The sequence below is a fragment of the Trichomycterus rosablanca genome, chromosome 23 (genome assembly GCF_030014385.1).
Source record: "Trichomycterus rosablanca isolate fTriRos1 chromosome 23, fTriRos1.hap1, whole genome shotgun sequence".
Lineage (NCBI taxonomy): Eukaryota > Metazoa > Chordata > Actinopteri > Siluriformes > Trichomycteridae > Trichomycterus > Trichomycterus rosablanca.
The window spans coordinates 17,177,860-17,191,632 of NC_086010.1; the positions used below are offsets into that span (position 1 = coordinate 17,177,860).

At 40.5% G+C, this 13,773-nt stretch overlaps 3 protein-coding genes across 3 annotated transcripts; all 3 read left to right on the plus strand.

The window, feature by feature from the left end:
* The first annotated feature begins 48 nt into the window (after positions 1-48).
* abhd10b (abhydrolase domain containing 10, depalmitoylase b) lies at positions 49-3,258 on the plus strand. Its single transcript, XM_062985649.1, has 5 exons — positions 49-154; positions 1,155-1,338; positions 1,896-2,007; positions 2,225-2,362; positions 2,611-3,258. Exons 1-5 carry the CDS (start codon positions 61-63, stop codon positions 2,950-2,952), a joined length of 870 nt encoding a protein of 289 aa, XP_062841719.1. The 5' UTR covers positions 49-60; the 3' UTR covers positions 2,953-3,258.
* Positions 3,259-6,745: 3,487 nt separating this feature from the next.
* On the plus strand, positions 6,746-8,459 carry tagln3b (transgelin 3b). The gene is made up of 4 exons (XM_062985566.1): positions 6,746-6,925; positions 7,004-7,178; positions 7,898-8,000; positions 8,093-8,459. The coding sequence occupies exons 1-4, from the start codon at positions 6,746-6,748 to the stop codon at positions 8,232-8,234; spliced, it is 600 nt and encodes a 199-aa protein (XP_062841636.1). The 3' UTR covers positions 8,235-8,459.
* A 2,401-nt stretch (positions 8,460-10,860) lies between these two features.
* On the plus strand, positions 10,861-13,005 carry c1qtnf9 (C1q and TNF related 9). Its single transcript, XM_062985227.1, has 4 exons — positions 10,861-10,901; positions 11,113-11,321; positions 11,924-11,983; positions 12,233-13,005. Exons 1-4 carry the CDS (start codon positions 10,861-10,863, stop codon positions 13,003-13,005), a joined length of 1,083 nt encoding a protein of 360 aa, XP_062841297.1.
* The last annotated feature ends 768 nt before the right edge of the window (positions 13,006-13,773 follow it).

Below are 13,773 nucleotides of genomic sequence, written 5' to 3' on the forward strand. Positions count from 1 at the left end.
TTTTACATGGCAACCCTTTGTAATCTCGCGATATTTCGGTGGAGGGAGGAGCGGGCCAGTATGGCAGCTGTGGTGTTGGCTCGGTGTAAAAGAGCAGTAACTAAGGTTTTATGTCATGGAGCAGCGCCGCTTTTGTCGCCTACATGTGTTCAAGGTCAGTACAAACGAATTAAAGGTTTTATAGTCTTTTTAGAAATGAAGAAATGTTTATAATGGGTTCTGAACGAGTGCAGGTTAATGGAGGGGGTGTGGTGCACAGGGGTCCTTCAAACATGCTGCATTCCTTCACCTACACTATGTACACTGTAAACTATGCTCAGATTTATTACTATATATACTGTGTTTATTCTGTTTATCTGGATAAATAATATAGATTTAGCTCTGCAATGCATCTGAAGGTTATGATCATATGGTTATGCAACTGTTACATAATCAGTGTGTATGTGTGCATTCATCTGGATGAACCATCATAGTCTCAGAAGGGTGTTGGGCTCCCACAGCTTCACTACATCATGGCAAACTTTCTTTAGGTGTACTAGAGTTGTGGTACATCATTCTTCCAAAAGATTTGACCTCAGTCTGTCCTATTATGATGATAATAGCAATCAAAAAGGTCGCTGGTTCGAGCCCCACCACTGCCAGGTTGTCACTGTTGGACCCCTGAGCAAGGTGCTCAACCCTCAATTTCTTAGACAGTATACTGTCACAGTTCTGTAAGTCGCTTTGGATCAAAGCATCTGCTTAATGCAAAAAATGTAAATGTAAAATGGTAGAAAGCATTGTCTAGTAAGTCTGTCAGTATCCCTGTGGATTGGGACACTGCCATCCTACAAGACGAGACCTCAATCAGTACAGAAATGCATTAATATATTCCATCATTTATTTTCACTTTGTCCAGAAAAGAGTTTTTTAAGCCAGGTGCCTGGCAGAAATACACCCCAAACAGGACGCCAGTTCATAACGGGGCAACACACTCACACATCTGCTCATTCAGTCAAACCTAGAGCGGTCAGACAGCCTTGTATGTGTTTTCATCAGTGAGGATGAAGCTGGAGTCATCAAACCTTGGTCCCTCCATATTATTTTTTTCCATTTTATTTAATTCACTACTTGTCTGGATATTATTTAAAGTCAGAACTTGGATTGTTCTGCAGGTGTCAGACAGAAATCCAGCGTACAGTACGTATCCCGACCGGACCTTCCGAAGCTAGCCTATCGCAGGATAAAAGGAAAGAGTCCCGGTGTGGTGTTCCTGCCCGGCTATGGCTCCAATATGAACGGACAGAAAGCAGAAGCCCTGGAAGAATTCTGCAAGTCTTTAGGTCATTCTTATCTGAGGTAAACACACTTGTTTTATTTATGATTTAAATAGGTTTGAAGGAGGTACCCTGTCTATGGTATTCCTGCTATGCATCCAGCGTTGGACCCTGACCAAAATAGAGCGGTTGATCAAAATAATCTGTAGTTGAAGTTAAATGTGTACTTGAAGCTGAGAGGAAATTTGATTGAATGGTCAGGTGTAATCTGTAAAAAGTCTATGAAAAAACAGGTCTGACATGAATTTAAATCTGCCGGAACATGGGCATTGTCCACAGTCAAGTAAGATTTACTTTATCCTGATTATAGAGGCTGCTGCTCCAGAAAAGCAGCACCTTAAAATGTGACTAAAATTTGTTGCTGTTTGCATGCAAATGTAAACAAAAATGAGCAAGGCTTCTTTCTAAACCATCTGCCAGTGTTACAAGGTTACAATAGATTATACAGTTAGTTCCAGCCTTACAGTCTGATTGGTTGAGAGCCAATATAACACCAGTAATGACAAGCTTTATGCACACAAACTGTGTGACAGTTAAGGGAAGTAGGTGTAGAATAATCGTCCGTGTGTGGTTGTACAGGTTTGATTACTCTGGCCATGGAGCTTCAGAAGGGGTTTTCTCAGAGGGAACTATTGGATCGTGGAAGAAAGATGTTCTTTGCATTCTGGACGAAGTTGCAGAAGGACCTCAGGTACCATTTTAATTGTATTCCAAAATAAATGCACTGATAATTGCCAGACTTGACCTCACAGATAGACTTAATGCCATCATAAAAATGTGAAGTACAGCAAAAAAGTCATAATACATGACCAGCAAAGCTGAACATCAGAGGTATGAAAGTGCAGATTTCTGGTCGTTTTGTTGGTTGTTTTTTTGTTTGTTGTAACTTAATGAGTTTTTTCTCTCAGATTCTGGTCGGCTCCAGTATGGGCGGCTGGTTAATGCTTCTTGCTGCTATCGCTCGGCCTGACAAGACTAAAGCTCTGGTGGGCATTTCAACAGCAGCTGATCACTTTGTTACAGCCTTTAAATCACTTCCTCTGCAGGTAAGAGGCACTTCTATCTATTCGAAGTATAATTGTACAACTAGCCAACATTTTGTACCTTGCTACTTCTCGAATAGGGTCATTGATGTGTTTGCAACGTTGTCGGCCTGATAATAACTAAATATTGTGACACTACATGGAGAACAGGAGGTAAAACACCTGGAAAACGTAAAATCTGATCAAGGGTGAGACCACATCACTCACTGCACAGATATTAACAATCACAGCTTTTATTCTCTGCACCTCAGGCAAGGAAGGAATTTGAAGACATGGGCGTGTGGACAGTCCCGAGCAAAAACTCGGCCGAGGGCTTCTACAGCGTGAGCATGGATTTCCTGAAGGAGGCGGAGAACCACTGTGTGCTACAGAGCCCCATCCCCATCACGTGCCCGGTGCGCCTCATCCACGGCCTGAAGGACGAGGACGTGCCCTGGCACATCTCCCTGCAGGTCGCCGAGCGCGTCCTCAGCAACGACGTGGACGTCATTCTCAGGCGCCAAGGCCAGCACCGCATGGCCGACAAGGACGACATCAAGCTCATGGTGTACACCATCGATGACCTGATCGACAAGCTGACCACGGTGGCGTGATCTGACCTCTTGAGCCCGGGCGCCCCTAGTTCCTCAGAGCAAACCCCAGCTAAGGCTTCCGAACCTTCGGCGTAGCTGAGAACGAGAAACATGAGCAGCCAGGACGTCTAGGAAACAAAGCAGACCTGACATATCCCTCGTGCCTTCACTGTGCCATTTTTACTTCTTTCTGTTTACCTTTCAGTGGTGTCTGATAACGCTGCTTATTTAGTTTGACAGTATTGTTTTCATCAGCTCCTTACTGCAGTCTTCTGTGCCTTCCTCTCCGCAATATTTTAAACAAATAAAACCTCTTTATATCCAGAATGTGCAAGGGTTTTCTCTTTATTAAACAAGTTATAACAACTCTTCATTTTCACATACAGTATGACCTCATTTACACCTGACCTGAATTTACCTTTTAAAAGCAGCTCTGGCTCACTGTATCACACAAATATCAATCAACTCCTTACAGTCATTTAATCAATTTATCAACCACTTAATCCTGGCCAGGGTTGCACTGGGTCCAGCACTGTGTCACAGTGGAATAGGGCGCCAATCTGTTATTGTAAAATCCTGACCAGCATAAGCAATATACTGGGCCATTATTCGATTTGGATTGTTTGGGTTGATGTTACTTTGTCTCAAATACAATGTCTGCACTGGAAGCGGTGAGGGTGGGAGTAGCTCAGTAATCGGTCGTGTCTGAGCGATCGAGAGACGCTTATAGTCTGGATTTAGCGCCATCTAATTTCCACCTATTTGGACGCTCGAAGAAGCTTTAAGGGGAAGAAGATTTTCATGTGATGATGATGTGAAAGCAGCGCTGCATCAGTGGCTACACGCTCAACCCAAAACATTTTGCTGATGCATTAAAACATTGGTACGACGCTGGGAACTTTTTGAAGAGTCCTCGTAGTTTATTTAACATGGAGAAGCAGATATCAGCGTTGTCAATCGCAAATGTGGTCTTGTGAGGACTGGTCAGAAAGTGAGACTTCACTAAAAATCCCTTTTATAGGTTCAGGACACGGTTGCCTCTCAAGCAGAGATATGATCAGCATCATTTTTTGATCTCTTTGGTCCATTTACACTGTTTTTGTGGCTAATCCCTATCCGAAGATAATCCTAAACTGACCCATGAATCATTTTTCTATGTGACCATCAGATACAAGTCAAATCAAGTCTGACCTTTTGATTGTTATATTTCTGTGCCGTATCTAATAGAAATATTAAGGCAGGAATCACCAGGTTGTATATTAACGTGATTAGGATAGACTGTGTTCAGCGAAGCATGGATCAGTCGTTCAGCTCGGAGGCTAATCTCATTTTTAACTACCAGAATGACCTTTTATTCAGTCACCACTGGCACGGTTGAGTTAGCTGTGCTTGAGTTAGCACGGGCATAACAGTGTGAGATTTTTGTTAACCCTTGCTTGAGTAGATTATTTAACAAAACACATTTGTTATACAATACAATATGATCAAAAGTAGGTGAACACCTGACCGTATACCTTCTGCTTACTGGAGTTCTGTGGTGGTTCCATTACTAAATAGACTAGAGGGCTCTAACAAACTACCTGGCATCAGACAGGCTACAGTTAGTAATTGTATTCCTATATGGTAGTGTCCTTGGATGAACCGGCAACCCCGTGTATTCGAACACTTATTCAGAAGAGTGATTAGTTTTCATTCTGCATACACTGTAGTGTACACTGCTATTTTGGGCGGATGCGATCGACTACACACTAATGGGTGTAATCTAATTGGGGCTGGGCCTGGCTCACTGTTACTGATGGGAACAAACCTAAGTGATGTCTTGTTCTCTTTTTGTGTGCTACTGGTATTCCAGCACATTTGATAACTAAAGAATAAATAATAATTGATTACATGTTGCACATATTCATAAAACATGGTGAATTAATCTTACTTGTGCTTGATTGTAATAGCATGATTTGGATGTGTGTTTATTTGTCTTCATTTGTTGATGCACCCAGATGATTATTGGAAATATTTAAGCTTTTAAATACTAAATTGTTAATTGTGATGTCACAAAAATGCAGAGACATATAGGGTATCTCTACAACCCACACCTCATCTTATACATTTTAACAACTGACCTTTGGAGACAGTTGTTATCCCCAAAAATCTACTATTTTTCGAGCCTGGATTGTAAGTGATGTGCAGATCTGTATGCATAATGTCTCCATTAGCTCCTGGATTCTTCCCAAACTTCTGTCTAGCTACTCTATGCATGAGACTCGGTGCATGCACTATTGTGTGTCATGCATGCACATCGGTTGTTCATGCAGGATCTGCCATTGGTCCGTCGTCTGTCGGGACACTGTGGTGACGCGTGCATATATAACGGGGCTCGTGCAGTCGGGAGTGCGTGTCCGCGCGACCCCACCCCGCGCTGCATGGACTCATCAGTACAGTCTCCATCCATCCACCCACCCAGCCAGTGAGCAGGACTGAGCACCAACAGCACACCAGCAGCATCCATCTACCCATCCACCCAGTGCGCAGGACTGAGCACCAAGAGCACACCAGCAGCAGCAGCACCCATCCATCCACCCCGGTGAGTCTCTCTTACTCCTGGTAAATATTGCATATCAGAGATTATAGGAGAGTTTGGAATACTCTGGTGCTGTTGCTTCTCATGTTTTGTAGGATTCCTTATTAAAATGTACCACGTGTAAATGTTGCCTCATATGCTGCCACAAGTTAGTACATCACATAATAATACATTTACTACCAGCATGCAAACACAGACATCATCCATTCACATTTAGTCAGATAGTTATGATTTTAAAATATAGGCTATTTGTAATTTACATCACTTTTTTGTTAATTTTATTAATTTCTGCTTTCTCCTGATTTGTCATGTCCTCATTTTTGTAATTAAAAACTAAAGCACATACTGTTCATAAACGATCTGGCTTTTCTCATGTACTTTGGAGCAGTGATGAATGTTGCCAGATTGGTAAATATCATCCCACTAAAACTATGTACTGTACTAATAAAAACCTTTACAGCAACAATAATAAACTGATTTGTCTTAATTTATATATTTATTATACATATAAATACATTTAAAACCTTATATATTGGTGCATATACTCATTTAAATTAAGCAAGTGCACATTTGTCTTGCAGGATTTTCCCATATGCTTTAGGACAGTGAAACAAGGGTTGCCATGTATATTTAAATGCATGCAATCCTACAAAGCCTTATAAAACAACGTTTTCATACGTTTTATAACGTTTATATTACATTTACCTTTTCGTTCTTAGTTCATTTTATTTATTTTCGTGTTTCATTATTATTTAATGTTTTATTCTATTTTGTTTTATTTCTTTATCTTTATCTTTGTGTTATTTCTTTACCTTCCTTCTTTATAATAACAGTCCGTCTGAATTACAAGGATAAACCAAAATCAATAATAAATTAACCAATTACAACTGACTTATTTCAGGTTAGGAATAAAATAAATTAGTCCAGTACATAAATGTAAAGCAATGTTAAGGGAATAAAGTCAATCTGGCAACCTAGATCAAAAGGGCCGCCTGGACCACACCCCTTCTGCTGTAAATCTGTCACTACAAATAATAACAGCATCACATTTAACCATCATCCTAATGATACAAGATACAATTGTGCAAAACGTTGCTTAACTAATGTCAAAAATATATATAAAATAATAATAATAATAAAACAGCAGTTGTTATGAGTTCATATATTTAAATTATTTCTCATACTGGATTGTGTCTAACATTTTAGCTCCTGAAGAGTCAAAAAAAAAAGGAAATCATGGCAAACCGAGGCCCAACTTACGGCCTGAGCCGGGAAGTGCAGGAGAAAATCGAGCAAAAATATGATCCTGAGCTGGAGGCTCGACTAGTGGACTGGATCATTGCGCAGTGTGGAGGAAGCCTGGAGAGACCCCAACCAGGGAGGGAGAACTTCCAAAAGTGGCTCATGGATGGCACAGTAGGTCAACTCAAAGGAGTCTCACTGTCAGTTTTATATAAATGTCACGTCACATTGATGTCCTGTCATATTCTGCAGATCCTTTGTAGACTCATCAACAGTCTGTACCCACGTGGTAAGGAACCCATTAAGAAGATTCAGGAGACTCAGATGGCTTTTAAGCAAATGGAGAAGATCTCCCAGTTCCTCCAGGCAGCTGAAGCCTATGGAGTCATCACCACGGACGTCTTTCAGACTGTAGATTTATGGGAAGGTACGGTGATGAAATATTGTTGACACCCCCTCCCCCAAACACATAGATGGACACTGACTACATGTAATACATGCAAATATTCATCAGCTATTCCAGGGCTGTTGTTTATATTATTTATAATTATTCTGTATTCTTCTAAGTTCTGTAAATGGGTTGGCCAGTTGGGGTGGCCAGGGCGTGTATAGAACTATCTTTACCACATCTAATGTGCTATTATCCAGTGATGTAGATGAGGCAGGGAGAACATTGTCCTCCAGACAATGAGAATAAATATGGTAGGGTAACCATAAACAATAGCATCATCAACAACGGAACAGCTTTAATTGGAGCTATCTATTGGAGATGGTTTTAAATATGGCTCTTGTATTCTCTCGGTTCAGTGGTCATTTTGTTTAACCAATCAATGGCTGGCACTGTTTTCTCCTCCACTCATACAGCCTGCTTTGGTGTGCTTGGTCTCTGGTCAAGAAGGGTAACCAAATTTAGGATGGGTACTTAGATACAGTACTGGTCACCTGGCAATGGAAACAACAGGAAAATAAATGTTAGGGTGGCACATACAGCCAGTTTAATGTTAGGGGTAGCAAGTCTCACCCAAGCCACCCCCCTATGAGCTAAGGCAACATTACTGCCAAACCGACTCTACTAAACATGCAAACGTGTGCCAGAGTTTAGTTTCTACCTCCAATCACAGCATATATTATTTCATTTGCCTCTAGGAAAGGACATGGCTGCTGTCCAGAGGACTCTGATGGCTCTCGGGAGCTTAGCAGTCACCAAGGATGATGGGCATTACCGCGGGAACCGAGACTGGTTCTACAGGTGAGCCAGGATAATTCTGTACACATTCTGTGTTTAATCCTGTCTGGTTGAACCTCACTGAATCTCACTCTTGCGTTAACTTTTCAATTCAGGAAGTCTCAGTCCAACCGGCGGGAGTTTTCTGAAGAGCAGCTGCGACAGGGCCAGAACCAGATCAGTCTGCAGATGGGGAGCAATCGTGGAGCGTCCCAGTCTGGCATGACGGGGTATGGCATGCATCGCCAAATCATGTAAACCGGTGTCGAGGTGTTTAGCGTGGGATGTATTAACTCCCAGAAGACCTGATTTCTGAGAAGAGGCAAGGTTCTGTAATGATGGAGTCGGCTTGATGAGGTAGAGCACTTTTAATGTCAGAGGCCAAGTCTGTAGTCTGTAGTGTCTATTAAACATGTCTGGAAGTTTCACGCATAGAGTCAGAATATATTTACTAGCATGTCTAAAGTAGCAAATTGATTTTATTTGGTGGTACACATACATGTTTGTAATCATAAAAAAACACAGTGTGTTTTTATTAAAATATAAACAGCTACTAGTGTTTCTAAGACCACATCCTACTGTACTGTATCATGTCAAATCTGGTCCTTGGCATGCTCTTTAAAGCATGTCTATTTGCTAATCTCCTAAAGCAGTATAGCCAATCCCGATCCCAATTCCTTCAACCGACACTTCTGAACTTCTGACTTAAACTGTACAGGAGTAACAGTTCAACAGCACAGATGAATCTTGCCAGGGGCACCAAATGTGCTAGGATAGGTATGTGTTTCATACAGTGATGTGTGTTTTTGGATGTAGTTGCATTAAATATTGTTTAAACATTCTCATTTAAACATGTTCAAACTTCCCCTTGTACAACTTGTAAATGTAGACCATATTTTTTTGCTGTACCAACAACTTAAAATACTTAGAATTAAGAGAATTATGGGAAGCCATAATTCCGAGAGGTGTCACATTTGTGTCAAGTCTGTTTATCATGATGCTTACTTGTTTTGTTGATGGTTGATGAAAATGCTAATAAAAGGGCATACTTGAATGGACACAGTTTTCTTGCATATAGACAATAAACAGTCCTCTAACTAACATCCTAAAATCTAAGGGTACCAGATTTTGGTTCTCTTTGACTCTCTTGTGTGTAAAATGTTAACAAATAAACGAATCAAAAATCTTAAAAAGGTGATGTAACAATGCTTGGGTATGAATGACTTTTTTAAGCAAGGCTTGTCGCCTTATAGATATCATGAAAGGTGTGGCTGCTAGACTGGCATGCCTGCAGACTCGACTGAAAAACGTGTGCTGCATTATAAAGCACAAAATATGACAACGACGCTCCATACAGTTACACAGCTGTAAACGTACAGAACACTTCTTAAGCTGGATGAGTTGGTTTCTTCTGTCGACCAGCATTTGTCATGTAACAACTGTAATTTCATAAAGTAAAACATTTAATAACATAATAGAATGTAATATAATACAATATAACAAAACAGTCAGCAGTGACCTAACCACGGAGCCGCCACCGCCCCTAAATGCACAGTTTAGTATGTTTAAAAATGTCAATTTGGTTCCGGTCAATCTAATCAAGAACTAAAAGCTTCAACTCTTGACATCTCGGCAAATTCAAATGTCAAACGATTTAAAGTGGTTGCTCAGGGGTTAGGGTACTGGACTAGGAATCATAAGGTTGCTGGTTCAAGCCTCACCATCACCAAGTTGCCACTGTTGGGCCCTTGAGCAGGGCCCTTAATCCTTAATTGCTCAAATTGTATTCAGTAATAATTGCAAGTTGCTTTGGATAAAGCATCTTCTAAATGCCGTAAATGTAAATATCATATGATGCAGGGCAGTTGTAGCCTAGTGGTTTGGGTACTGGACTGGAGTTCAAGCCACACCACTGCCAGGTTGTCACTGTTGGGCCTTTGAGCAAGGCTCTTAACCCTCAATTGCTTACACAATATACTGTCACAGCACTGTAAGTCACTTTGGATTAAAGCATCTGCTAAATGCCGAAAATGTAAAATGTAAATGTAAATGAAAAAGCCATTTAACCGTTGTGTTTTATTCTCAAAAGGTACACAAGTAAGAACAACAGGGTACAGCACATCCTCTGGGTCCTCTAGCTTAATATACAGAGAACTTGAGGACCCTTGAGGAAAGCTTAGAAACCTTGGAGAAATGTGGGTTCACAAAACAGATATCAGATCTGTTTATAGACGTGGTCGCTAAGCTAAAAGGTTGATTTTAATTGGATCTGTATTATATATGGGGTCACTGGAAAAGTCACTGCCATTTAACATCGATCCTGCCAACCTGATCTGCCTAAATCATAAATATATAGCAATTGCATATGCATGGTTGCTTAACAAGCATTCTGTCATTCAGAAAGAATAACAACATTGACTTACGGTCACTTTAACACTACAATGATTTTATTACACCCACATCCAATCTTAAAGAGCAATAAAATGTCAAATGCAATTTAGTCAAACACCATTAGTCATGTCACTTAATTCAAACCCAGTTCAGGAATGACGACCCTTACCAGACACACCAAAAGCTGATGGTGTGAACTGGAGAGCAGCACAAGAACTGTAGGCCATGAGCTTGAATGAAATCTTTAATTTGCCACTAATCATATGGACAAAGAAAAACATACAGCTGGGTATATGTTGCATGGCAGCCTCTAGGCTCATGCCAATGTAAAGCCTGCTTGATTATGTACAGACTCACACGTTCCAATATTTTCCACAAGAAAATATTTGATGCTGCATATTTTTGGAAAACCTCCAGTACAATTATAAAAATAATATATATTTTATGAAAGCAAAGAAAGAATAATAATAATAATAATAAAGAATGCTATAACATGTATGTCCTTTATGTGTCCGTAAACGTTCGACTTTACCTGTATGCAGCATTGTGTCCGACCAAGGTGAAATTTCTAGGACATTCTTAGTTGATCATTGTCCACATTTATATCTATTTATATGCAAGAACCGGTTTCACATGCTAATACAAATGCAACAAATACTAATACAACAGGTACCTTGTGGACCTGTTCACTGAGCAGTAAGTGCAGATTTTCTAGGCGACTTTTTGAAGCGTGGATTTTAAACAGAACAGATCTGGTCGTTCAGATGATGTTCTCTAGCAGACATTTGTTCATATTCCTCCTTGTGGTGGAAGTGAATGCCACAGAGAAGAAAGATTCTGGAAAGAATGATGGATGTGTGTGTGGACACCCGGGAATACCAGGTAGTCCGGGACACAACGGACAGCCTGGGCGCGACGGTCGGGACGGAGCCAAAGGTGATAAAGGAAATCCAGGTGAGAATATTGTACTTAAATAAATAAATTCCACTTTAATTGACAGTTTATTATTAAATACATAAATTAATCATTTCTGTCTGCGAACTAATGACTAACTTAAAGTGAGGAGCTACATTAATGAGATATAATAGGACATTGGGGTCGTAGTGGTGCACATAAAGCTGTACCCACAAGAAAAGCATTTGTATAGACTTGTCCATTAATCCATGGGACAAACATTCTGGCAGAAACAATACAGTGTTCTATTAGGGCCTAAGCCACTTAGCAGAATGTCATAGTAGTGATTTGTCACCTCATACTTAACAGAAATCTTTTGGAATGGCCAAATCAGAGTCCAAATTTTAACCCTGTTGAGACGTTATCTAATTAAGGTTATTCCAGAATAGAGGAAAGCATCTTCTCAGCTTTGTACAAGTCTGATCATCAGCTACAGGTAATGTAAGGTAAATGTCATGTGTTTTAAACAAACGTCTCTGTGTTGTTAATCTAGAAACAAAGTATTTGCAAGTGTATGTAGAAATCTACACTGGTTCCATGACTAAATGCTCTCACAGGCTATTTACAGGGTTTAAAAGAACACTATTTTTTTTATCTTTTAGGTGATATTGGGACTTGCGGAGCAACAGAAATGGCTGGACTAAAAGATAAAGGAGAACCTGGTGATATTTCTCATAGCTTTTATTGAGTACATTACTATGGCATTATAGAACATGAAAAATGCTAAACAATACATTAGCTACACTAATTACTTTGCATACAGTTGGCAATAAGGTATGACAAAGTCAGGACAATGAGAAAATTCTCCATGTATCCATGAATCAGCAATGAAGCTCTGATTAATTACAAGTCTAACATATACTGTATGTCTGGTTTATGATGAAGATGATGAACTTTTGGTGTCTTGGCAGGTCTGCTAGGCATAAACGGGCAGAAAGGACAACGTGGAGATGCTGGTGAGAGAGGCTCACCAGGTAAAATGGGGCCCCAAGGCTTTCCAGGGCCGCTCGGTCTCAAAGGTGCAAAGGGTGAAATCGGAATTCCAGGTCCGAAAGGTATTAAAGGAGACGTAGGAGCTGAGGGACCTGAAGGGCCTCAGGGAAGCATTGGAAACCAAGGACAAAAGGGCTCTCCAGGCCCTCTGGGACCCCCAGGAAGACCAGGACATAAGGGGGAGATCGGCCCTCCAGGTCAGAAAGGCAGCATCGGCTACCGTGGTGAGAAGGGCACAAAGGGGGAAAATGGAGAGAAAGGTCCGCAGGGAGACACGTTCGAGACCCCGAAGAGTGCCTTTTCTGTTGGTCTGACTTTGCAAAGCAAGCTACCAGCCGGTAACACGCCCATCCGCTTCGATAAAATCATTTACAACAGCCAGAATCACTACAGCCAAGAGACTGGGCGCTTTACTTGTGCCTTCTCTGGAGCGTATTATTTTACCTACCATATCACAGTCTTCTCACAAAACGTCCGAGTGGCCCTCATGAAAAACGGCCAAAGTATCATCCAGACGATGGACAACTACCAAAACAGTGAGGACCAGGCAGCAGGGGGCACCGTTCTTCATCTGCAGGCTGGGGATAAGGTTTGGCTTCAGGTTATGGGAGGACAGTTTTTTAATGGACTCTATGCAGATGATGATGATGACACAATTTTCTCTGGGTTCCTTCTATTCGCTGAGAAATAAAAAAACTACTTTTAATAAATATATATATATATATATATATATATATATATATATATATATATATATATATATATATAATTTTAAAGCAATAATAAAGAAATCTCTGAATGCTTTGAGAATGAATACATACCGACTGTAACCTGCCCTGTTTCCTTTAAACGTGTTGCCAGATTGTGAAAATTAAACCTCATATTACCTTTAATTGTTTTCATTCGTTTTCTTTAACCGCTTTTTTTCTGGTCAGGATCGCGGCGGGTCCAGTTCCACTGGGAAACTGTGTGCAAGGCAGAAATGTCTCAGGCAGGATGTCAATCCATTGCAGGTCTTTGTCCAGTTTCTCTGGGCTTTTACTAAATAACTGCTATTTTTTAAAGGTTTGGCTTTTACAGCTTATTTTATTTGAATGAGCCTAAATAATTCCAAGAGTTGTTTGAAAACTTACAGTGTATTATTGTTCAGTTAGAACGTTTTAAAATTTTCACAAATATTAACAAAAAATACGATTTGAAAGGGTTTACACAAATATACAAAAACATCTGAAAATAATCAATGGATCAATATTCATGTCTGTGTGTGCGTGTGTGTGTGTGTGTGTGTGTATGTGTGTGTGTGTGTGTGTGTCGCAATGCAATGGATTGGCGTCCGGTCCAAAGTGTATTTCCGATAATCGAAACACCCACGTCAATTCAGATCTGAGTAACTCTTTTCCACACATATTTGGCAACCCTGCGTGACATTATTACCAATCTGGCAACCCCGTTCTAGAGC